Source organism: Poecilia reticulata, chromosome 23 (genome assembly GCF_904066995.2).
Source record: "Poecilia reticulata chromosome 23, P_reticulata-male-v2, whole genome shotgun sequence".
Lineage (NCBI taxonomy): Eukaryota > Metazoa > Chordata > Actinopteri > Cyprinodontiformes > Poeciliidae > Poecilia > Poecilia reticulata.
In genome coordinates, this window is record NC_088852.1 from 13,761,020 (window position 1) to 13,788,407 (window position 27,388).

General features: G+C 41.6%; 1 protein-coding gene across 4 annotated transcripts in view; it reads right to left on the reverse strand.

Moving 5' to 3' along the window:
* celsr1a (cadherin EGF LAG seven-pass G-type receptor 1a) overlaps positions 1-24,705 on the reverse strand; it is an 83,899-nt gene extending 59,194 nt beyond the window's left edge. For 2 of the 4 annotated variants that reach the window (XM_081603722.1, XM_081603720.1), the window contains exon 1: positions 20,947-24,703. In XM_081603722.1, coding sequence (XP_081459848.1) covers positions 20,947-24,445 — 3,499 coding nt within the window. In that variant the 5' untranslated portion in view covers positions 24,446-24,703. Of the gene's footprint in view, positions 1-20,946 lie in introns of all 4 variants that reach the window. The other 2 variants (XM_081603721.1, XM_081603719.1) reach the window with 2 other exon arrangements.
* Between the last annotated feature and the right edge of the window lie 2,683 nt (positions 24,706-27,388).

A 27,388-nucleotide genomic window follows, 5' to 3' on the forward strand; every position in this document is an offset into this window, starting at 1 on the left:
AATTAAATGCAATCGTGTTTTTTTTTTTTTTTTTTTGGGGGGGGGGGGGGGGGTTACAAACCAACTAAGCATGAAAAAAACTCAAGGGGAGTGAATACTTTTGCAAGGCACCAAATCGGCTTCTTCGACTGGTGCGGCAGATTGGTAGCAGAATTAGCTCACTCTTAAGTCCTTATTTAACCAATTGCAGAGAGGTGAAGAGTCAAAAAGGCCTTTCTCCATTTTGTAAAGAGAAATCACTCAACTTTAACCAAGAATGCACACACACACACACACCCCCACACACACACACACACGCACACACACGCACACACACACACACACACACACACGCGCGCACACACCCTCACACGCAGACACACACACACACACACACACACACATTCTTCCACTGACAGCCGGCCGTGCTCTCCACTCTGGATATCCCTAACAGGACACAAGCACTAACATATTACTGCGACCACACAAACAAACCCACTTCTAACACTAATTTGCGCATGCACTTAAAACACAGACCCCTTCTTACATGCTGGTATGTGCACAATGCCTCTCTTTTTCCCTGTACTATCAAACCATCGATCCCATTTGATAAGCTAACTGGACAAATAGTTGCTTTAGAGGAGGGGGGAGTGCACAGCGATCAAAAGAATCCTCACAGGTTGGTCCACACCGCTCTCTTAAGAGCTACCCAGCCATGAATGGCCTAATCGGGCCCAGGTATCCATTACACCGATACCAGATCTTTCTCCCGGCCTCCGTCGCTGGTCGGCGACTTCTCGTGCATCTGCGCTCTGTTCCTGCATTCTTGTGCTTACAATGTAATTCAGGTGAGCTTCATTCCAGCGGCTATCGCACGTCAAGCTACACCCAAAAGAAATCAAACCAAGAAAGAAAGTTTAATCCTTCACTCAGAATTAGGAAAATGTAAAGAAATATATATTTCTCTGTAGAAGTTTTCACTTTTAAACACCTCACTTTCCTATTCTTCTGTTGCTGCTTCATACCAACTCTAGCCTGTTCCCCTCAAAGGAGGTGTCGGGTTACACTTATTGTTGGTGCTGGTTACTGATAAATAGGGTGCCTAGTTACCATCTGACGCACGATTGGCTCCTTTTGACAAAGCAGAGACGAAATAAAAGCGAGGCGGGGAGAATGGGGGTGTAGGGGAGGTTACGAGGCTGGGGGGAGGAGGTTGCCCAGGGAAACCATGAGGCTTGTGTCAATTTAGGGCAAATCTTTCAAGGATTGGTGTTTGCATCTCTGTGTGTGTGTTAGCAAGTTTTAGCAGGGCTCCAAAGGACAAAGCTCGGGAGACTCGGTCCCGTCACACATACCCAGACGCGGTATGAGACGGGGCACCCATCGACATCTGCTCAGCGCCTGCTGTGTTGCCCCAACCTGCTACCACCCCTGCTGAGTTTTTCAGTGGCCCTCTGCCAGGGTCCGCCCACTCCCAAAGACACAGCTTGTCCAAACAGATGATGTCACCAACAAGTCTGCCACTTGAATGGCCTCCTCTAATAGAAATCTGCGCACAGAATCATCTTCTTAATAGCGGGTCACATTCTTGGAACGGATTCCACGCCAGGGATAAAGTCTTGTTTTTGCGTTTGCAAAGATGTCTAACATAATCCTAACTACAATTTAAGGGAGTTGTTTAAGTTTTTAGGTATATCTTGTCAAAGTTATGTAAAAAAAAAAAAAAGTTCCAACTTTTTCCAAAAATTTGTGGAGTCTTGGTATGATGAAAGAATCAGTAATGGGGAGGGCGCAGAGATACATCCATCCAAACTTGTGACTTCAAGTTTAAGCACGCTTTCATCTTAAGAGATAAGATGAAACATGCTTTTGGTTTTTTGAGACTATATGGCATTTTTAGGAAAAGTAAAATCAAACTTCCTTAAATCCCAAACTGTGTTTTTTGGCACTGTTAATTCAACTGGTTCATATTCACCTTCTTATAGCCCACGAGGTTTTACGTGAATTAGGCAAAACCTAAGTTCAGCATGTAGAAACTGCTAACTGCTTTTGTACTAACTGCTAAAAGCAATACCAATCAATAACAACATATTTCTTCTTTTGTCTTTTAATTTGCAGCAGTCCTGTTTTCTCCACTCTAAGGGGAATCAGTCATGCCCTCTCTTTTTCTGGTTAACCACATCCCCTGCAATTGGCACGTCTGCTTTTAACAAGTGCTGAAAGAATAACTCCCTTTCCACCACTGGCAACCAATGAAGACAAGCAAAAGCAAATCAAACACAAACGTATGAAGTGACTTTTCTTTTTTCCAAAGCCGACTGCTGTAATTGTTGGTTTTCATTCCCAATTAGCCACGGCAAAGCTCCTTCGCCTGCTTCACCTTCTCTGATCCTGTTGAGTATTTGGAGCCTGAAGGCTTGCTTTCAGTCCCGCTGTCAACTTCAGGAAGTCAACAGAAACACTATAAATTGTTAATGGATTAGATGGATCTGTTCGGGTGTCGAAGGAAGAGTGAAGGCTAGCAATTATACGAAGGCAGCATTGCAAACTGTGAGCCGTCTTGCTGCATTTACTTAATAGCACGAGTTGTACATCAAATATATTTTGACGCTTTGATGCCACATCTGGTTTTGTAGTATTTGTATAAATGCAATATGCATTGTGGTTTTCAGCTAGAGTGGCTTAATCCACCAACTTTTTTAAGAGTTGCACATCAACAACAGCAGCTTGTTCAATTATGGATTAAGCTCAAAGTGCTTCGGAAAACCTGTTGCAAAAAACAAAAGCAAGTTGAAAACCTTGCTACACAAGCATCCTCATGTGCATGTTTGGTTCGTTATGTGTATACACTCCCAAATGTTTGGCTAATTGCCTCGGATAACGAACGAGATTGACATATGTAGCATATCAGCTGTTCCAAGGCTGCTGGCCAGTTGGTCTCCGAGCTCAACATTTGCTCAATCAATGACAATCCACTCAGTATGTTAGGAAGCAGTAAAGCGCTAACATACACTGATTCATTCAAGGATTTAATCTGATAATTGACCAGTGAGAAAACAGGCGAGATATCTTTCCAAATGTTATTATTAAGGCAGATTATACTAATGACACGGCCTGGTAAAGCCGTGTCTCTACTGTGCTAATTTTGGAAAACATGAGTTGAAAGGCAGAAGTGGATTTGCTGATGGGCCTTGTATCTCTGTCCTTCAGCATTTCCAAAGCGTGCTTAAACTTGAAGTCACAAGTTGGACATATCTGAAATAGATCTACATCTGTGGTTCTATCAGTTATGGCAGGTAGCTTGAATCCTTGAGGAGCCAAGCAACTCTAACCTTTCAGTCTACGACCACTGTGTTTGGCAGTCTTTTTCCAAAATCCTGTGTTAAGTTTTACGTCCGATGTAATTGTATGCACAAATTCCATAGTCTTCCACTTGTGTCTCGCCAAAAGCCTTTGCAATCATTAAGATGTTATTTAGGAAATGTGAGATGGGGGTTAGCATTCTTTTTGGTTAGAAAACATAATTTGGAATTCTCACATAGACGCCCTATTTGCCAAGTCTCTCTCTCTTTTTGTTTTTATGGCTGAATCACAAACACTGACCTTACCTCAGGCTGGTGAGGTCTGCATTACTTTAGATGTTGTTCTGGGTTATTTAATGACATCCTAGAGGAGTCATTGATGTTCTCTTGGAGTTATTTTGGCAGGTCACCCACTCCTGAACAGGTCCACCACTGTTACATGTTTTCTCCACTTGTGGCTACTAGCTCTATCTGTGGTTCAGAGATGCCGTAGCCTTAGAAATGGCTTTATAACCCTTTGAAGATTGATAGATATCAATAGCTTTGCTTCTCATTTGTTTTCAAAATTCCTTGTGCAGGAAATTTGAGATAGGGGTTCAGGGGGGTCTTGGAGATCTTTGCTGTGGCTAAGGAAATTGGTCCAAAAATGTGGCTAATCACAATTAATTTTCAACAGTTATATCCATTATCATTAATTTAACATAGAGACATGTTGTATTGGATGTCTTTTCCTCTTAATGTGTGAAATCGTCATTGAAACACCGCTTTGTGCGTCTGTATTTGATGCCTCAAAACTCTGAAGGGTGACAAAAGGAAAAAAAAAAAAAAAAGAAGAGGGCAAACATTTTTTTTCACAGCACTTTAGCTGATGACAGTTTCATAGAGGCTTTTTGTCCTCCAAGAATTTTATGAGCTCACTGAAAGCCACTCAGCTGGCCTTCATCCTGCCTATCTCTAGTGATCCTTAAAGCGCCCAGAATCGCATGAGGAAAGCAGAAGATTAGAAAACTACCAACAAAAGTGGAAAATATAGCAGGAAACTCTGCCTTCAAGACCTCAGCAGAACAAGCAGATACACAGAAAACAAAAGCCCCAATAAAATCTATTCACTAGACACCATTTACGTCCCTATTGTCAGTGGGAGTAATGGGTAAATGTGGTTCGAATGGGGTTGGCAAGGGAGCAAACCTATCAGGGTGGAAACAGGGTTGTAACAAAGCCATACGGTTGAGTGGAGAGGAATACTTTCTTCTCACTGCCAGTTTCTTTGAAGTCAGAAAGAGGCTAAAAAGAAAGGATAGCCTCTAGCCCTACTTCTTTCCTATTCTTGGTCTGCTATTTCACCATTTCTCCTTTGATATGTTTTATTAAAGATATTCTTTTCCTCTACTTGGGACCTTTCCAAAGGTATAGCTCCCGTTGCCGTACCGTGTATCTTTCTCTCTCTGCTCGCTCTTTTATGTTTATTTCTTCCTGACCCTCATCGTTTCCTTCACAGGGTCAGGTAAATGTCACTGCATTGTGTGCTGGATGACATGGATGACAAGAATGGTGCATGACAATGAGTTGGCCTCCGGAAAAAAAAGAAAGGGAGGGCACGGAAACATATCGGTTTCTGTCAGTTTACCTGTTTCTTTAAGAAAACTTGGTTATAAGTGGAACATCTTACATGCCGCATTTGAATTATTATAATTGTAAAAATGCCCCGTCCAAAAAAAAAAAAATATATTGTCTTTGTAAATTTTGGACAATTGGTAAATTTTTAGCCCTGATGTTCTTTATCACTCAAGATGGCCTTCCTTCGAATGTTTATGTGCTGTTTACGTCGATGCTACCGCCACCTACTGGGGGAATGGGCATTTCTGCATTTTTTTTTTTTTTTTGTGATGTTAAAACAAAGAACCCAATCTAATTCTGAAAACATTTTACTGACTTATCAAATAAAATGTTTGTAAAACTCCAGCGCATATGTGAAAATGGCTTATACTTATAGCTGTACGCCATGTTTTTAATTGAAAGTAACACTAAAAGTAAACCATAGAAGATTGAACTACCCAAGAAAAAAGAAAAAAGAACTTCTTTCATCTTGTCCCATAAGACTTGCACAGTAAACCAGTAATCACACCGCAACAATGTGGTACCAAATGCTCCAAATAGTGGGTTGTACTACGATTCGCTACTTGTTGGACCCAATATGATTCCTGTCACCTCAAAATGTTTTTGTTCTTTTTTCTTTCTCCCCATCCTCTGTCCTGTCTCTAATAACTAAAGGGGATTTATTAGGGCTGGAAAGCAGTAAATTTCAGCTTCAGCTACACCTCGGGGGGACGTGTCCCAGCATCACACAGATATTTTGTCTAGCCTCAAATAGACTAATTCTAATAGTTTTATGAATTACGGTTTCAGAACCCCTCCCTCAGTCGACACCTTTGAAGAAATTAGGGTCATCGAGTTTTTTTTTCCTGTTTTTTTTTTTTTGGTTGTGCTGCGACATGTTTTGAGGATTTTAGCAGCAGAGAAGAATGAGTGGATTGCGGAGAACGGTTGACCAAAGGCTCTTCTGATTGTTGGACGTACATCTAAATGCCACTGATATAACAATAAAAAGCAATTGGAATATATCCTTTGCCTTATTTTGAAAATGACTGCGTAAGTGTGAGTATGCAAGTTAAGCCGTTTCATCCAACGCTAAACACACACTTAGATAAGCATGTTTGTTTGCATGACCGCACATGCACGCATTCTGACAAGCAGCAAAATACATACTAATTACGAGAATGCTTCTCGATTCTGCTCGGAGGTGAAATCATTCCTGCGGTCCCGACTGGAATACCGACATTTGATACCTGGTTTGTAGAAAATGTGAACTCGCAATGAGGCACAAACAAGGGTCATTAATCTGTTGTTGTGGACCATTTTTCAGCAGCTACACACTCAAATCAGCTTCTGCATCTAGGTGGTCTGTTGCATCTTTTCCAAAGTTAAGATGGGACTAAACCAACATTTGTACTGTAAATATTTCAGTATAGTTCTCCAGCTTAATCAGTTCAGTTTATTTATATAGTAATTCACAAGAAAAGTTATATCAAGGTACTGTACAAGACAAAAAGGTCAAATCCATACATGTAAATATCAGTTCAAAGCCATCATATTTAAATGAGAAAAGATGTTCAGTTTTGGTGTCTTGATTAATTTTGGACATTGGATGCTGATGACTAAATTATCTATTTACATGTTATTAAAGGTGTCTGATGAGTACTGTTGAACAATAAGCAATTACATTTTATTGAGAAACAAAAAATGACAGAAACAATGACAAAGGTAGGTTTTGAAATTCAATAAGACAGGTAAAATACGTGGTACGTCACTTTTACATGCCTTCCTCTGGAATAGTTTTCTTTGGAAATGTTTCCTCAATTTCCAGTACGTTTTGCAGGCTGGTGCAAGACAAAGCATAGACTATGTGGTTCACAATGTGTAAATTAAAAAGTGGGGAACATTTTGAAACTTCACGAGACACCTCGGCTTACGCACGTCCAAAGGTATGCCAGTGTGTGATACAAGCCCAAAGCGGCTGTCATCGCTTTTGTAATAACAGGGCATTTCCACGTTATCAGCCCTGCAGCGCTCCGTCGTCTCCTAACTCAGAAGCACGTATGGATGGGTGGCTGCTCCAGTCAGCGTGTTACACATGGATATGTGTGTGTGTGTGTGTGTGTGTGGCAAATGACGATCAGCGCAGGTGCAAACCAGCGCGGCCCTGGAGCAAAACCGCAACAACTAACCACATCGCTCCGCTCTCGTCTTATAAAGCCCGTCTCAGAGGGCTTGATTCATGTTAGCATGTTCTCAGAATACACAGTGTGTAGGGAATGTGGCAGCTTAACCAATCAATTATTGTTTTGTATTATACTTAAAGCTACTTCAATCATCATAAAAGTATGTTAAACCATTAATCCTAAACAGCCTCCCTTCAGCCAATATTTCCCCAGAAATATTGGAACATGGTGAAACATGACTTTTGTTCAACAATCTCTGTAATTTAAAAATTATAAAAGGAATAACAGAAAAAAATGTGGCAGTAAGTACCAAATTATTCACTTTCCTTTAATTAAGCTTAATACCTAGATAGAAAAATTTTAGACCTTGATCCCACAACTAAAGAATTTATAATGTCTCCTCAATAAAACATTTGTCACATTGAGACATTTAAAAGCATAAATCACTGCTTTTTGGACTTTTCTAGCCAAGAAGCACCTTTAAACCAATGCACACAGATCTCCAACTTTCATTTGTACATGGAGGCTGACGACAGATTTCTGAGTGGGAAAGTCGGAAGATTCTCACCAACTCTGACCTGTAATCCAATATGGCTCCCAACCAGTTCAAAATGCAGCATTAGCTTTTAGCAATTAACTGCTTATTTTCATTCTTTGATGTGTGGTTTTCACTAAAGAGTGCCACCCATGTTAGTAAATGTTTCCCTTTGATGAATGAATGCATAAAATGCGTCGAAACAAGCAATGGCATCATTGGCGCAGTCCTGACTAACGAGAGACGTGTGTCCACGTGTCTTCCTTTCAGCATTTGCATTAATGAAAAACTAACAAAAGGACCACTGTGTCTCTGGAAAACATTTTACATATTGCAGAATTTGTCCTCCAACCTTCCGTAACAACTGGAAGCCCTGGACTGCGACTCTCTACTTAAATATGAGCGTAAAGGCTTGGCGGTGGTTGTGTTTGAGGGCAACTGGGAGTATGTCAGATATGAGCGGCAGCTGTCCGCCCGGGATCAGCAGCAAATCTCTAAGCACTGAAACGTGGAGCTGAACCGACTCATTCCTAACATCTTTCTCATGACTGAGCTTAGAAAGTATTCTGCCTGAACCTCTGGGTATCTCAGCTGTACGCAAGTGTCGACCATAAACACACATTCAGAATCAGTTTTACTGCTGAGAACCAAGATCACTGAAACAACAAACTGAGCAAAATGGGCTGAAAACAAATAACAGTAAGAGCTTAAATCACAAACTTACTGTAGCTGCTTAAATCAGGAGCTATGATAACCCCACAAGAAAGAAGAGCAAAGAGCAAATAAATATCTTCTGAAATCAATTGACAGCACATTGGATTATGTAAGAGAGTACCTAGAAAGTTTAAAAAGCAAAGTACTAATATCAACCACCAGCCTTTTGATGGTACTTTAGCTATGTTTCCATCCATTTGAACAAACTTTTAAAAGGTTGCAAAAAAGGAAAAATTAGGCGTGTTTCAATCTTAGAGCGAATCAACCAGGTTATGTGCAATTTCCTCAGATGTTGGCGTTTATTACTCATGACTGTAGTAAACAGGAAGTAGGACCACATGTCTAAGAGGTTTTCGGGAAAGTGTTTCTATCAGACAAGTTACAGTTGTTCTGTCACATCAACTAGCATTAGCAGTGTTACGTGATGTAGAAAAAGTATTGCAACTCTAATGGCCGCCGACAGCGGAAGCAGCTGATCAGTCACGTGATGTAAATGTTTGCTACGTCAGAACTTATTAGGCAAATGCGATTTCATCTTCACTTCAGCGCATTAACTCTTTTTCGGAAAAACCACCTCAAGGTTTTTTGTGAAATTGAGGAAGTTATTTCGAATCTTGATGTTTCCAACTTTGTCTGATCTACTTGCAAATGTGCATAAAAAAAGTTTCATATGCCACAGTTCATCATCAGAATAATTTAGGTAATTGTACAGTCTTTCCTAAGAACTTTGCATTACGGCTTCTGTTTATTTTGTTTCTGATTCCTGTTTGGGACGATTGACTCTGGAGTCTAAGCAATCTTCTACTGGTCGATGGATACTGATCACTGAAATCACAAAGCCACATTTCTTTACAGCGTGATTGAGAAAATGACTTTAAAAGGTAAAAACAGGAACAAAACAAATGTAAACATTATTGGTATGTCTCACATGGCTCCAATTCTTGCTCCCAAAAATGGGGTACAAAGCAATCCAAATCTTAAAGAGGTTTCTCATTCACACTGAGAAGTCTTGAATTAAATGTTTTTCATGCTTCCATTCTAACCAGTGTGACTCTTAGCACATACCAACATCCTCTATACGACTATAAAGTGCTCTGTAGGGGCTCAGAATATGGTCAATCAGCAGTAGAAGGCAAACACACTCTCATGCACACTTGATGCCACATCAAGCAGCGGTATTCCCGCATACAGTGGCTGATCGCAGAGGGGGAGCATGTAATGCAAATGAGGCTCGGGCTCCTGGATGTGAGAACTGGGCTCTTTTGTTTTCCGTGAAGCTCTGGGTGTGGTCCATGAGACTTGAGTGTGAATTCTCTACCTGTCTTGGCTTCGACACCTCTCTCTCTACCTGGCACACACGACGCAGCCCGTGTTTCCTCATACAAGAGACTCAAGGATGTAAATTATTACTGCTATGTGCAAATGATTTTTGGGCTAACCATTAAACCAGTTTGCTGAGGTTTTGATTTAAATGACTCACCCATTAAGAAAATAAGTCATGACCAACAGTCAGAAGATGTAGAAACATAAAAAAAAACATGTTGAAAATGAATAAAGCCATGTCTGCAACAATTTAGCAAATAAAAATCTGAAAAGGGAGTATGTGGATTCTCCACAACGTTAATTCGTTATGGAAGCATCTTGTTGCAGTTACAGCTCGAGGGTAGGGCGCGTCTCCATCAGGAGAATGAGATTTATATCTATTCTTTTTACAAATTAGCTCACCTGTTCTCTATTCGCATAGTGGGGACCTTTATCATCACCTAGATTTACTTCTAGACTTAGGGTCCTGCTCAAACGTGAACATCCACCCATCTTCCCATCAACTCCAACCTGCCTTCCTGTACCTGCTTGAAGCCATACCAGCAGGATGCTGCCACCACCATGATTCACAACGGGGACGGTGTGTTCTGGGTGACGGGCGCTGTTATTATCTTGCTACACTTTGGATTTTGCATGAAGGGGAAAAAAGAACAATATTGGTCTACTTTCACACAAGTATTTTATTTCCGTTTCCTCTGCTTTGCTTTCAGCCAAACTGTGACTGAGACATTTTGAAATGTTGGATCGCCACTTCAAACACATCGATAACCTTGTTCCTTGGTCTTCACAATGCTGTTTGTCTACTAATATTTTCTTTAAAAAAAAAGAACCTACGACCTTCACAGAACAGCTGAAATTATACTGAGATCAAACTAAACCCCAATCAAGTGTCTTCTGAAACTAATTAGCTTTATTTGGTTTTGTAGGGTTATAAAATTATAGGTTACAGAATATAAATGACCCTATTCATGTTTGTCAGTCACATAAAAACCCACTAAAGATACATTGAAATTTTGTGGTTGTGACATGACATGACAAACTGTAAATAGGTTCAAGAAATATAAAGTAGGGATGTGTTCAATCTTCCCCGTTGTGCAAGGCACAGGCAGTTCAGATGACATTGCAGAAAGATGAAGTACTCAGAGAAGACCTCTATTTGAAGATATGGAGCTGTAGCAATGATAAACTCTGCTTTACATGTCAAATGTTCGCAACCTGAGGTCAAGAAGCCGGGATGTGCAGCGCAATGCCGGTTCTGACAAAACGCAGACAAAGAGACAAAATATGATGGATACATGCACTTTAAAGGCAACACATAAATATCATTGAACTCAGTTTTAGTCTACCTTGAAAACAGAATCCTAATTGTGCCAGGACTTAGAGCAGAGGCTTTCGCGAATAGTCAGTGATTGAATAAAAAGAGAAAGTCTCTCGCCTGTTGTTCAGATGTTGCCAGCAACATGAACGGATCCTGTGCATCAAATTAAAGCAAAGAAAAATTCTGTTAAAAAAAACACCAACTCCTTACTGTCATCCAAGCTGTAATTTGATAAAGGCGCTGCCAAAGGTAGTCGGCAGCAAGTACCTTATTTTCAAACATCACATGAGACAAAGACAGAGGCGTGCTTTGTGGTTTCTTGTTCTACATTGTCAAAGGGGCGTCAGGAATGCTACTGCGAATCTAATACACAGTTCTGATGGGGTTTTTCCAACACGACTGTCTGTGTAAGAGCAAGGCTGATGCTAGGGCTGTTTCGGTTAAGAGAGTCTATAAACTTACGGTAAAGAACTGGCTGGGTTTCCCAAAGAGCTAAAAATATCTCTTCAGTAGGTTTTTGCTTGTTCTTGCTTCTTTTTTTAGTCTGAAGTTATACAGTGGTAATTCAGTTTATCTTCACATAGGATAGCATCAGCCTGTGATTGTGCATGCTCTTTGCAACACCTCCAACCTCTCATCCGAATTATCAAATAGCAATTTAAACGGCAGCCAAACGTCCAGCCTCCGACAGGATTTATAAGCACCACCTGGGAACATTAAATGAGCTGCGTTTATAGCAAATGGAGCTACACAAAGTCAGGCAAAAAAGTTTTCTGTTGCTTTTATGCTAAGAATATGAGAATAGGTGACATGCTTTTGATGGGATCATTTTCTTACCCAAAGTCCCTATGCCTGAGAACCAATCTAGTCAGCAGTGTTAACACAGTTATAAAGAGGAATAGAAATACTACAAAACTTGCTCTGATAGAGCAAAAAGAAACAATTTGATTTCTGAAAATCTTTGGCTGTTTTTTTCTTGTTTGTTTTTTTTGCGGCAAAGCCATTTGCTTTGTTAAAAACAAACAAACAAGCAAAAAAAAAACCTCCTGAAGGACGAAGCACCTTATACTAGTAACTAGAGACAGTTTGGAAGGGCAAGGCGATTTCTGTGCCCCAAATAAAAGGTGGAAGTGATCTTTGTGTGAAACTTGCCCTTAACACTCCAGGGGAAAAGGTCGCCGGCTGTAAGGCCCACAGCTCGCAGCTTTGTGATCTGGATCTAGAGGCGCATGAAGACAGGTACCAGTTTGTTGTGTAAGTGCAAATGCGTCTGAGCGGTCTGCTGGGTGGTATTGAGTACGCGAGCTAGTCACCCTATCCAAAATGTAACAAGAGGACGTCGTGGTTCAAGGGAGAATCTTGACATGTCATCAAAAGGCCTAGCTAAACTTGGTATACCTCGGAGCTCCCTCTGTCTTCATCTCTCCCTCACTCGCTCTCTGTCAAAAGACATGACCCGGGGCTGCTGGAGGAAACACACAAAGCTTCAATCCGCACGTCTGTTCCTTTGAAATGCTTAAAGGCCTAAGCCACTCCGCCTGTAGGAGCCAAGTGTGACCCAGTGTGTGGAGTAAGCTGCGTTGCCTTCTAACCACAGCCATACTCTTACTCTGAGTGTGCGGTGTAAAGTTCTACTGCTGGACTAATTGGTCCATTGGCCAGAGTCAATTCTTGGATCTATTCGCACATGGGCAGTCTTGGTGTGTACATGTATCGCTGCACTTCAACTTGTAAAGTTGGAGTCATGGTCAAAGGTTGTCGGGGGAAGGGGGGGGCTGAAAGGTGATACCCAGGCTGACAGCAGCGGAGCAAGGCTTACGTCGGGGTTCAAATCCTTCTGTGACAGCCAACACACAGGCCGGTGATGTGCCCTTGAGCAAGAGCGGTGTGCAGTTTGAGTTCCGTGTAATGCACGTTTTATGTCAAAATGGCACTGAATCAATGTTAAAAGCTAGTTAAAAGCCTAAAGATCGTGTTTGGACCTGGCATCAGCATGTATCCCAGCTCATGAAGATAAAAGTGGTCATGCTTAGTTGAAGGTTGGTAATTTCACCAAGCAGCAATTATTATCCAAAAGGGGGACATTTCTCTCTCTATGAGTTAATCTGATTTGATCGAGGGTCCTACTCCAGTCTCCATAAATGTGAGATCTTTACGGATCAGAAACATAGGCATTGAAAATAGGGTTTAATGTTTGATTCTAAAAAGATGAGCAGAAATTCAGTCAAACTGACAGTGAGTTTTGGGAATGCAAATAAACTTGCACTCACTTCACTAACTACCTGCCTTATCAAAAAAGTCAAAAGTTAATTTTTAGGTCAAAAAGAGTGTTGACATCTATTCTCATGCAAATACACCGGCCATTTTATCAACATACTAAAATGCTAACATTTTTAAGACGCATTAGGCATACTAAAAAGAATAACGTGCATATGCATGCTATACTTCCATTCATTGCAGTCCAATTTTATCAATAGTATGGACGAAAATGCAAAAAAAAATAAAATAAAAAAATCAGAATAAACATTTTGCAGTTTTAGTAACTTTAAAAAGTTATTACCAATTCAGTTAAAGTTTTTTTGTTTTGTTTTTTTCGATGCAGAAATTCCCAACCTGACAGTGTTGGCTACATAAAGAGTGCCAACAGTTACGGAGCTTACATTCACAAGTTCACACACACGCCCTCACACACACAAGCTATTAACTGTCAAGATCACGCTTGTCACCAGGCGGAAAGGACTAAAACTGAGACGTCTCAAAGCACAATCTGGCACCAGGTCCAGCTGTGGACTCCAATATCAACTCTTAAGGGATCAGTGTTGAAGCACCAATTAAGGATTTGCTTTCACACGTACACAATTACGGTGAGGTGCGGATGAAGGAAATGTTCTCACACCACAAAGGATTTCCAGTAAAGTTCCATGATGTTGGAATGCCTTACCTAATAATTTCCTGGTTTTTCTTATATCAGAAGTGATGTTGGTCAGTCCTGTAATTTCCCTCTGAATTGAATTATTTTGGAGTCATATTGTAGTTTAAGCTCTGGATTAAGCAATGGAACTGATATTGGCCCGTTTGTGCCAGTGAATTCAATCCATTTAAGCCGTTTGACATTTCATCCTAACACCTGTATTATCAGTGCTAATGCCAAGTCATACTAGTAGGGACGATGGCGTTAAAACTCCACTAACCAAGTCACAAGCAGCATGTGTTAGGCAGTAGACTGCAGCCTTTTCTTCTCACTCCAAACAGAAAAGGTGTATGCCATTTCCAGATCTACAAAGTAAAACTCGCAGCATCAAGAAGCCGAAGTTGTATGTTTTAAGAGGAATAACGCCAACTGCTTCAAGCAATTCTGGGGTATACTTAAATTCTGGACATTAAACAATAGCATCTTCCTTTCGAGACAAAAGTAGATCTCAATTTCGGTTCCTTGATTTTCTTTTAGAAGCGCTCCAAAGCTCACAAGAAGAAACTCGCCACTAATTACGTCTTGATTGCACTAATCGTTTACTTTAGCAGGATCCGAAACGTGTGCATCGCCGCCACTTAACATTCCAGCAGCTGGTCACTGCACTTCGTGACGCATGTAATGTCACACTTGTGAACCGTTGGCGGGCTGCAAAGCTCCTCTTGACCCCCCGCTGAGAGGGACAATAACGAGTACTGTGCTGTCTGAGTGGGAGAATGACAGAGGAGGAGAGAGGGAGAGGTGTGTCTGGTTACAATCACAGATGACCTCCCCCCAACCCACCAACCTCACCCCAAAACCTTCTGGAGTTGGTTAAATCAGAGTCCCGCAGCATGCCGAGGTTAAAACACTCAACTTGGGAATCAAAAATATGTACATCAAATTTTGAACTAACGCATAAAATCAAGTAAAGTTGACTATTCAAGATTATTGGCTAAAGTTATGCTTTTACAAACTCTTGACCTCAACTAAATATTTGCAGACTGTGCTTAAAAAAAATCACTCTGAAAGTGTATTTCATGTTCCTAATTGGAGAAAAAATATCAACTAAATCCAACTTTATGTTCTCAAATTTTGTTTTTAAAATCAATTGAAGTTATCGATCCGCTTGGGGAAAAAAGAAGCTAAAATATTCAAACAAGAAAACAATACCATAAAGTGAAGCTCAGAAAAACAAAGCCTGTCACGTGTTTCCCCATCTTTAACTCCGTCTAACCCGAGCCGCAGGTGGAGGTGTTTGCAGACAAACAAGCCGACTCTGAAATCCCGGCAGCAAACACGGCAGATGAAGGGAAGACGGTGCACTTTGCGGCTCGCTTTGCAGCCAGAACAAGAAGCGGACATCCGGGCTCCAAACAAAACACTGATATTGAGAAAGGAGCTCGCGGATTAAGAGCGAAACGGTGGCGGAAAATTGGCTCGGGCAACAAAAAAAAAAAAAAAAAAAAGAGGTCAGATTTTCACATTTCAGCACAGAAGTCATGAGGTACAATCTTGTCTTTATATTGAACACAAAAAAGATACCACATACCGCTCAGTATGTCCACAATACTTCTCAAAGCCCCAGGAGCAAATATCCTTAGATCCTCAAACACCTCAGGACTCTCTGGCCTGAGGTGCATTCAACATTCAAACAACTTTGGAGGGAAGCAGTGACCACTACTGATCCTCTAGTTTTAACACTTCCAACTCCAATCTACAACCAGGAGACTCCAAAGCCCCTAAAGCAAAACATAAACTCTTCCCACTGACAGACATAAGCAGTAAATGTAAGTAAAGCACTAGTTATGAGTGAGTTTATCTTATTGAACAAGTAATCAGAGATAAGCGACAAAGAACAGAATAAATCTGACTTGCTTTATCTTTCACATAGCAAAACTTAAGAGGCAAAAAAAGAGCTGAGATAGAATGAGCTATTGTGTCTCTTTCCTGTTTCGTTTACCTCTCCAGACAGTGTCTTTTCAGCTTTAATGGGATCAGCTGCTGTGAGAAGCCGAGGCAACATGTTACAGCTTTTAGGTGTGTGACTATCTATTAAATTACACAAATTTAACTGATATTTTTATTCAAAGTGGCTCGTCTTTGAAGAATTTAGAGGATGTTTTTAAGAGACGCTTTTGGTATAAATGATTTGAATATCTTTTGGAAGGAAACAATGTAAAATGATACCACTGGTCACTTAGAAATCTGTTTAGTATATTTTCAGACTATTTTTCAATTGACATTCTCCGTTCCTTTCTTTTAAAAAAACAACCAATTTTGCCCAAAACTCACCAAGCAGATCAGAAAGAGGAGGAAGATAAATATTGGCCAACATGTTAAAAACTTCAAAAGACTTGAAGCTGGGGCGGAGGTTCAGCTTTCACCTGCAGAACAACCTAAATGATACAGTCAGGGATAAAAAAATGGCTTAATCAAAGCCCAGACCTTAATCCAGCAAAGAATCTGTCAACTAAATTGATGTTCACAGACACTTTCCATCCAGCCACAGTAAAATGAAGCTATTTTGATAAAATTGGAGACAAATATCAGACAAATACCTATTTGTCCCAGCATGATTTTAGATAATTTCTTGATGCAACACAACTAATCTTATTTACCACCCAACTTCTAAATACCTGAGGAAAACCTGAGGAAAACCTGAGGAAGTAATTTGACCATTTAAATCAGTCATCTTGGCACAGAGACACAACTACATATTGCAGGACAACAAACACCGTTCTTTTAGAGGAGTTTGTTCTTACTGGTCACATTAGTGGCAAACATTGAATGTGTCTGACTCTTAGTAGAGCCAACCAGAAGGGAATCACCCTGAATCTTTGACCTGAAAGCATCATTCAGTCCCCACTAGGATACATTCTGAGACAGAAGTAGAGTTTTTAAAACAATTCACCCAGCCGGGGTCAGCGATCAGCCGGCGACCTGTCCAGGGTTGACCCCACTTCTCACCCGGCGACAGCTGGGAGAGGCTCCAGCCCCTCGTGATCCATAACAGGATAAAGCTGCTTCAGAAAATGAAGAGTTGAAGGGACTCACAGACGGAGTGCCAACATCAGGCGGCCTTATAATAAACTAATGTGAGCTGTAATCAAATTAGCTCGTATCGCCTCTTAGCACGTGTTTGGCCTTGGTAGCCACACATGGGAGGGGAACAACAAGCTTCAGGTGATGCATGATAACCGAGTGGGAAGTTTCCCTGGACACTGACAGGAAACATTGGGAATGACGTGAGAAGAGCTGTAGGAAAAACGTAAAAAAACTAAAGCCAGAAAGAGAAAGGGGAGGAGACGGGAATAGCTACGGGATGAACGTGATCACCTACAGTAATACCTGTTACTACACATGTTAAGTCATCAAAAGTAAGAGGTTCTCGCTGTCTGCGAACCCCTTTCGCCCATCAGTACAAAGGGAAGCCCTGGAAGCTAATCTCTGTTCTTTGACTCGTGCGGGGATTAACTTGTCTTTTCCTGCGAAGGCCAATAACTCAACTGTTTCATAACTCCCTGATCGTAGCCATAAATCTGCAGTTCAGCTTACAGTAAATTAATTAAGAGAAATCTTCTGACAGTTCACTGACGCACGCTCACCCCGTTGCTACCTCAACATGAAGGGTCACAAATCAGGGGGCATGGTGCGTGTCAGACACACCAAGAAGAAGAAGAAAAAGGTGAAGAGACTCAGCAAGCATGTCAAAGAAAATATTCTGGTGAGATAGGTTAAAATCTACATGAAAATTGATATGTGCGTAAAGTCACTAGTAGCTTTAATTGACGTAAAAAACATATTTCCCCTTCTGGCTGAAATGTGAAAGTTTGAAAAGATTTAAGGGGTATCAATATTTATTCGAGTCACTAAGCAGTGGATGAGCTGATTTAGCAAGTCTAAAGATTGAACAAAAACACAAAATTAACTCGAGGTACAAAACATAGTTGAGACCAAACAGCAGAGAGAGACTCGTCTGTTGGTGTAAAAAAGCTGTGATTGCTTCCCGGAGTTTGTGAAAACAGGGTGTGCTCACGGAAAACAGTGTTTTTCTTGACTTGAATTTGAAGCAAGCTTAAAAGTTCCTTGTCTCTGTGAAAATCTAATTATGCATTTTGGAGAAAGGAGGGATTGGGAGCCGGCAAAGAAAGTGCTGCTTGGGTTCGGGTGGTGAAAAGAAATGCGAAAAAGCTGAGCTATGCAGCTCCTCCAATGGGATTAAGAAGCAAACTCAAAGGTTGGGAAGCTCAATAAAAAAAAAAAGCTCCATAGGGAAAAGAGAGGGGAGGCCTGGGGAGCGGAGGGGTGGGGTGCACGAGTGCGTGTAGCATCATGCCGTGTCGTCTACTGAAGAGATCAGAGCGGGTGGAAAAAGGCTACATAGCATCAGTCATTCCTAATCGTTTAAGTAACAATCTCCCAATGCAGCATTTCTTATAGAACTCCACCTAAAGCCTGTTTGCACACGCTTCCATAGTAGCTCTCCTCATTCCCGTCAATCCAGGATGCTTCCTAAAGAGAAACACATTAGTCTGAAGGGTTCCAATATGAGATCAATACCTCATCAGACCTGATTGAGGTATGATGAGGGATTAAATAAACAGAGGGAGATCAAAATCTGGCCTTAACTCCCCAAGACTGTTTCTTTTCTTTAACTGAAGTAAGGCCCCATATCTGGGGAACAAATTACTAGTGTAGGTGAGATCAAGAGGTCATTTTGATGACTATAAATTTTTTTTGACACTTAAATTCAAAATCAACTTAAAATCACAGTTTCAGCTAGTGCATCGGCACAGTAAGCAAAAAAAAAGCTCTGAAAATGTCTGATGCCCATCTATCAGTGAACAGGGAAAACACCAGAGGTTTTAAGTGAAATATGACAAACAGGGTAAGCATGGTGTGTTCCTACACACAGCCCTTATCCACTAAACCGCTGAGCTACCATCTTGCACACACACACACACACACATCACGTTGATGGAAAAAGGGGACAGATGGAGCAATGTTGTGGCTATCAAAGTGTGCTAAACAAGTGAATCTCAGAGTTATCAGGGTTGTCTTAAGTTTCACTGGAAGGCTAGAAAAATGTTCTCAGGCCTGGTGCTCACAATGATAAAAGTCTCTGCAAAGTATTTTTTGCATGCATTTAAGGATAGCCCTACTAAATTTCCAGTAACTACATTTCTTGAAACAGAAAGAAAAAAATCAATGCTCCCTTCTCCCAATTGCAGGTCTAAAAACCCAAAACATTTCACTGTATTTAGGCAGGTTTTAAGCATGGAGGATGACTAAGGGTCTCTAAAGCAGTGACCAAGAACAGGTCAAAACAATAACCAGGAGGAAACAAAAATGTAATTCTTGGCCAAGGTAGCTAGAGAGAACTCAATTCAAAAGATTTCAGAACACATTTGGTGTCTAGTCTCTTAGAGTTTGTTAAAATCCTGATTGCATACAAGTCCCCTCGGGCTTTCCTCTCCCCGGACACCTGGGTCAAGAGGTCAAAGCATCAAGTAATGGTTACTAAGCCCTTGACATCAGCGTGAACCCTAAAAAAAATGAACGTTAGGATTTCTCCTTAGTGTCTCCATGCACATCTGTTAAATTGTGCAGAAACACATGCTTATTTCTGAAGAGGTGATACAGCAAAGGGGTTCAAGCCCCCCTTCTCCTACCCCCATAGGGACAATCAAGAGGTTCCTGTTGTCAAGGATACGCCGAAGCTCGTCGACTGGTTATTGACAAGCATGAATCAGGAGGCCCCGAATGAGAGCAATAAGGTTTGTAACCTGGTGAGTAGCTTGCCTAGGATGCTGTGAGGGTCAACAGCCATAAAGCACTCAGAAAGAGGCCAATCTGCCTTTTTTCCTAAGACAAAAACAAAGTGTGGGTCAATCAGAAAAATTACTGTTAGACAAAGAGTGGACCTCGAGTAGAAGTCACAAAATGGTCTACGGGGTCAGTTCATTATTATGCCAATGGTTTTGTCCCAAACCTAGACATGGACAAGCAGGAGAAAATATCTGCCAGCACATTTCTAGCTTTAGAGAATGTGACTCCCTAATGCATCCTTCTCTGTTTATTACGCGTGTTTCATATACTGGCATTCCTGTCCTTAGAAACATGACAGGGTGAAACAGTGAGAGAAAGATGAATGAACAGCTTTAGTTGTGTTGAACTGTTTGCCTATTTCTGAGCTTGAAGTGCTGTGTGAGAGCAAATCAAGGTGAAAGAAGGAGAGAGAGAAAATAGAAGAAAAGAAAAAAAAGGGATGTTAAAGCAAATCAGCTGCCAATGGGTGACAGGTTAGCTACTCTAAATATCTGCCTTATTAATGTTAGCTGGTTAAAGTGAGAATCCCCATGTACTAGAATCTCACTAATCTTTAACTTTAAAGAACAAAGTCTGCTTCTGTCTTAGAAAAAAAAAAGACACTTAGAGTAAATTTTTTCTACATGACCTTGCAGGAAGAATGCCTACAGATCAAAACCCATGTTCCAGACACTTCTTTCAACTTTAGCTCAACAATCCAGGGACTAAGTGCAAGTATGCAAAGCAAGTCCTTTGTTGCATCCGTGAACATCTTGCCACAAGATGTCCATTAAACCCCCCCACCCCCCGCAGTGCTTCTGCAGAAGACCAAAAAATTAGGGGAATAAATCCTTGGCATACTTGAGCTCCTTCTTTCAACACCAAACCACATGAGTGCAACAACAAAGCAGCTCAGCTACAAGAGTGCCCTGAAAATAGCACCTTTTTTATTACCCAAACCAACCACTTGCACACAATGGATTCATCACCCAGAAAGCAGCACAACCGGATCCTGCGCAGAGCCTGCAGCCAACACTTTAACTGATCCTGCACTCAGTGCTACACCTGAAACTTGCCACTACTACTGTTCAACAGAAAATGATGTTTTGGCCCTGCAGAGTTTTTCACGCAACATTTCCGTTATTGTTTGAAAATACTGACCCAACACAAAACCCAACTTTACAAGCAGCGCGTTTAGCAAGAAGTAGAACTGAAGCAATGAGGCATTTACTCACCTGAGACAGAAATGGTCATGGGTGCTTCCAGAGCCCTGTCATTATCCAGATCCCTGCTCAGTCTCAGATCCCCAGTGTCTTCATTCAGCAGCAGCAAATTGAGGTCATTTCCAGATTCAAACTTGTAACGCAGCTTATCCGACACATCTGGATCATGGGCTGGTACCTTTCCAATAATTCCAGTTGGGAAACTGTTGGACTTGTTAGTGACATAGTTGTTGAAGATGATCTCAAAGTTCTGCAGCACAGGTACGTTGTCATTCATGTCCTTTAGCTGGATGTGTACAGTAGCCCGGCTCACCAGAGGGGCTGAGGTGGCCTGGACCACTATGATGTATTCTGTTTTGGTCTCGTAATCCAGGTCTGTGAGCGCAATGAGGTCGCCGTTAAAAATGTCGAGCTGAAAAACTTCTGGAATATTTCCTTCTACAATCTGGTATATAATCTGAGCATTGGTGCCCTCGTCTGGGTCGGTGGCAGTGATATGGGCAACAACGGACCCCACTTGACTGTTTTCCTCCACATAAATAAAAAGCTCATCCTTCTCAAACACCGGAGCGTTGTCATTTATGTCTAGGACTGAAATATTAACAGAAACAACTGCCTTCTGAGGAGGAAACCCTCTATCCACAGCTAACGCCTTCAGGTTGTAGAAAGCAACGTTCTCGCGGTCCAGTTTGCGAGCGGTTCGGATTATTCCAGAATATGTTTCAATGGTGAAATCGCCCTCTCCATCTTCTCCACCCTGAAAGGTGTAACTCACCCTTCCATTGGAGTCAGAATCTTTGTCTGACGCAAAAATCTGGAGCACACTGGTTTGGATAGGAGCATCTTCAAGTACACTCCCCTTGTATACATCTTTGTTAAAGATGGGAGCATTGTCATTAGCATCCTCAATTCTAATCTCCACATAAGTGGTATCAGATTTCTGAGGGACGCCATTGTCTCTGGCAATGATGGCTAAAGTGTAGGACGCGTGGTGTTCGTAGTCGATCTCCATCTGTGTTGTGATTACACCAGTATCGGGGTCTATCTTAAATTGTGGAACATTATCTTCCATGATATACGTGATGCGAGCGTTCTCCCCCGTGTCATCATCTGTTGCAGTGATCGTAGTCACAGTAGAGCCTATAGGCTTTTCCTCACCAAGAAGCACCTGCAGGTTGCCACTGTTCTGAAAAACAGGCCGGTGTGTATTTGCATCCGACACATTGATGAAAATCTGAGCCGTGTCGTAGAGTGTCCCATCGCTCGCCATGACCGTCAGGACGTACTGCCGTTCTTGCTTGTAGTCCAGGGGAAGGGCCAGGGTGATGAAGCCCCCACCACTCTGGCTGGTGATGGAAAAGCGGTTTCTGGTGTTTCCACTGAAGAGCTGATAAGTCACCACGCTGTTAATGTCCCTGTCCACAGCTGTCACGGTCAGCACACTGGTCCCCACAACGGCATCTTCATTAATCTTTAAAGAGTATGTCTTTTCAGTAAATGCGGGGACGTTGTCATTCACGTCCAGCACCACGATGCTGACGACGGCTGATGAAGACATAGCAGGCCTCCCATGATCTCTTGCCACAACGCCAAAGGTGTAGAAGTCAGTAGTCTCTCTGTCCAGTTCTTCACCGACTGCAATCCAACCGGTGCTGTTGTTGATGGTGAACGGGAAACCAGGTGTTGTGTCAGTGAGCCGGTATTCCAGACGAGCGTTTTCTCCTGAATCGAGATCTGTTGCTTGAATGTGAATAACAGAGTAACCGATGGGGACATTTTCCAACACAGTGGCCTGGAAAGGAGTGCTGAAAAACATAGGAGGATTGTCGTTGATGTCCACCACACGCACCACTACTATCCCAGTACTATTCATCAATGGAGGCCTGCCACCATCGTAAGCTTTGATCCCTAGTTTATAATCCTGATTCATCTCATAGTCCAGAGGGTTGATGACAATAATATCACCCTTTTCGGAGTTTATGTAGAACTGGCCTTTAGTGTTGCCGCTGATGATGCTGTACTGAACTTTAGCGTTATTCCCCTCGTCTTTGTCAGTCGCTTCCACTTGTATAACTTTAGTGTTGACTGCTACGTTCTCTGGGACCTGTACCTCATACCGCTTCTCGCTAAACTGGGGATAGTTGTCATTTTCATCCTCCACAGTGATGTGAACTGTGGCAGTGGCGGTCAGAGGATGAGGGTCCTTGCCCTGGTCATCAGCCTCAACGATCAGCTTGTACTGGGCACGGGTCTCCCTGTCAGGCCGCTCCCTGATCCTCACCAGGCCGTTCCGGGTGTCAATGTCAAACACAGAGTTGATACCATCTTCGTTGATGATTTTATAAACCATATTGGCGTTGGAGGGAGCATCACCATCAGTGGCACGTATGGTCATCACCTCAAAGCCAACCTCCACATTCTCCCTGATGTTTATTTTGTAATTTTTTTGCTCAAACACCGGCTTGTGGTCATTTTTGTCACTAACTGTGATGGTCAAGATAGAGCTGGTCGATCTTTTTGGGGTGCCGTTATCAGTTGCAAAAACTAAGAAAACGTGTGTGTCCATTAGTTCCCTATCAAGCTGCTGGAGGGTGGATACGCTCCCCGTCTTTGCATCCATTTTAAAGTAATTATCAGACCTCTTGTCTTGAGGAGACTTCATGCTGTACTCCAGCCTCCCTGCCTCCCCATCATCCGGATCAGTTGCTTTCAGGGTGATGACATGTGTGTATGGGGGCTCATTTTCGGGGACAGACACCTGATAGGTGGAGATCTGGAACCGCGGACCTGAGTTTACCTGACGCTTCCCCCTGTGGATCAGTTTGCCAGACTTTCTGTGGGTACTTTCATGTTGTGACAGAGTCAAACTCAGCTGCACAGACAGCCTGCTGCCTGGAGAGCCGTGCAGGGTGCAGTGCAAATCCACCTTTTCTTTGTGTTCAAGGCACAACTCTTTGACCAGGAACACATCCCCATGCATGAACGCCGCAACAAAGTCATTTCCAACACATTTCGTATTTAAAAGGGTTATACTTTGCGTGGATGCCGGCAAAAGTTTCTTTACATTCAATAACAATTTACCTGCGAGTAAACAGGAAGCTGACTTCACTTTCAAAACGTGTTCAATGTGAATGTCCGGCTCGGACTTTCTCTTATACTTAATAAAACAGTTCTGTCCGTGGACAAACACGTTAAAATGCGTCAGAGTCGCGTCCCCGGACGTCGAGGAACCTGCTCTGAAATAAACAGGCGCTGGGTTCCTTGGCGTGTGCGCGCACTGAATCCTGCGGGACAGGCGGATCACCCCGCTGCGCTTCCCAACTTGGAAAAGCGTCTGGATGAAGTTGGGCGATAAAGTCCTGTCAATGTTGTACGTCCAACCAGGTCCCAGAGACAGGTTTGCCAAAACGCTCCCGGGCTGTAAAGTCTCCGAAAGGTGCATCTCCAAACATCCCGCAAGCGGCACCGCGAGCAGGACACAGATCCAAATCCAACACATCGCCGGCTCCATGCCCGGATACCTGCCAGATCCCAGTCAGGTTCACAGAAAGCGCTCCAGTGATGGATTAACTCTCCCAACACCGCATTTTACTTTTATCCCTCATTGTGGAGTTTTAACGCAGGAAAAGGCGCTCGGTATCCATGGTGTCAGCGTATCCAGAGCGCGCGGCGGCTGCGTGAAACCACACTGAGTTTAAAATGAGTACAAAATGGCTCCGTGGATCTCCTCCTCCACTACCTCCTCCCCTACTTCCCCTCCTCTTCCTCCTCAACTTATTTCCATAAACCTGCTGCGTTCCCCTTCAGGGACGCGTTTCCCAGGGGGGTCTTTTCTTTTTCTAATGGAGATTTGCCACTGGCAGGATGACCAATGAGCACAAGAGCATTGTTTAAAAAAAAAAAAAGAAATCCTGTGCGCCGCGTCTTCCGTTCGCGACTTTTGCAGAAGTTTTATGCTGATATAAAAGTGAAAAAGTATCATAATTAAGAAGTTTTCAGAGTGCAGTTCGGGATTGTATCTGTCTACTGAGCCACAAAGCCGGCTGGAAACATAAGCGAACCAAGCAGCACTTAAATTCTCACTGAAAATATTTCTCAGAAGTTTATAGTGTCAGTTCAGGTTTAAAGAGACTTGCCGGTGATGTATATAGTCTTCACTCACAAATGTTCACTGACAATAAATATAGACTGCAGTGTGGATACTGCTGGAGTTTACAATCCAACATTTGCAAACCAAACTGAAGAAACACAAATGACTGCTTCCTGTATAATTGGATAAATTACATTACAACAGGCGCAAGATTGGAGCAGATCAGACAAAGTCTGGTCAGTAACTTCAAATCACTTCAGTTTCTACATTTCAAATGTGAAAAATATTTTACATCGCTAAAGATTTTAGGGAATTGATAAATACAATATTTGTAATCATAATGCTAATGAGTTTCATTAGGAATGATGCTGCTTTAAATTTATAGTTTAATCTAATTTATTATACTTTAAACGTTTAGGTGTTTTGTAATAACTGAGAAATATAAGAGCAGTAATAATAGTCAAGTTTATTAAGAATTGTATCACTTTTTAATTTGCTTTGCTAACTTCTAAATGGTAAGTTTGACACTTCAGAATTCTTATTAAAAGTTTTATACAACATAAACCTACCGTGGTTGCTATATCACTGGAATACATAGTTGTGATTATGCTAAATTTGTCAATAATGGGCATTCTGTTTAATTTGATCTGACACTAGAAGTTAAAAATTACTGAAAATTTTATTTTTTTAGAAGTTCTGCTTTGTCTTAAAATTTACAATATTGTTGTAATCACACTTAGAAATGTATCAAAACATGAACATTTTATTTTTAAAAAAAAACTGATTATCATGTTGGAAAAAATATAGATTTAATAATTTCAACCACAAAAGAGATGACAAAGATATGCAAGTTATGTTAAAACTCACAATTTAGCCTTTTTATTTTAATTTATTGTCTGTTGCCGTGTTAGGGGCACATTTTATCCACACTGGTGTTACAAATAAATCCTAAAATATAACTGACAACTTCCCGTGACAAGAAAAGAGGATCAATGGCGCCATCATGGGGTGAAAGCGGTCAATGATGCCCCTGGCGAGACGGGCTTATATGCATACATTTTTATCTAGTTATAAAAATGTGTATTATATTAAAAGAGAAAAGGACTGGCACCGCTGGTTTAATCATTAATGTTTATATTTTTACACAATTCCCTCCTGGCTCTGCACCCAAGTAAAACCAGGATCACATTTTAAAATAATGAAAACGTATAATTATTGTTTTATTCGATTTCTGCATTTTTATAAAGTGTCTTTGTTTTTTGTTTTCTTGACTGACGGATTAATAATAGAAAAAAATCTCTAAAATTGCATTAAAATAGAATGCGTTCTTGTCAAACTAAAGGTTTCAGTTGGGAATCTTGTGTCATAGCCCTCCCTCCCCTTGTGGTTTGATAGATTAATGCGAGCAAAAAGTAGAAGGGGGAGGGGGGACAGTTGATTCCAAGCAGGAACATTCAGTTAAACATTCAGTTTTATTGAGTCATTTTTATGAGTTCCGTTTGTTACATCTGTGACATTCCAGAAAAGTGAGCAGATCACAACTCAAAACAGTCACATGCCGATTAACTGGAAGTTTTTCTAAAACGCCAAAAACTTATATTAGAGCCAAAAAGGACAGAAGATTACAGTTCAAATGTATCAGAACATTTAATGCAAACATCCTGATCTGTTTCTCACTTTAAAATCTACAGTTAGTATGAAACGGATTCCACCGTTTCACTTGGCACCAAAGAGATGAGGACAAAAAAGGAGAACCTAGCGATGGAAAAACTAAGTACACCCCAAGTTTTAATTATTTTAAAACACGTCCACAGATAATACGTTGAAGCGATCATTTTCTGTCCGATCCTCCCTTTCTCATTACATTTTGGTTTAATTTTTTTTTTTTTAAGGTTTATGGCTTTTTGTTCTGGATTTGTTTCAGATAGTTGCTCTGCTTTACGACCTATTTCAAGTCACATAACACACATTACACATCACATTATACAACAGCATATAGAGGAGTTCATAATCAACTCAGTGACCGAAAGGCACCGAGGTCCTGTGAATTAAAAAAATTTAAAAATCTCATATCGCCACTCCACCATCGCTGTGCTTTATTAGTGGTGCAGTGCTCCCACCAAACAAAACGGCTGCAACCTACCATCTCTAACTTTGATCTCATCTTCCCAGACTCTGACGACGTGACGTTCCGTCCCAGGATGGGATCCATATCGCCCTCCAGATCCGGAGGAGGCGTCGCGGCCCACCAGCATCACTAAGCCACCGCCGTGCTTTGCTGCCCTTCGACACGGCTGGTCTCCCATGTGAAAATGCTGGACTTTTTCCATCGGCGAATAATTTGCAAAACCTCACTGTTTTGAG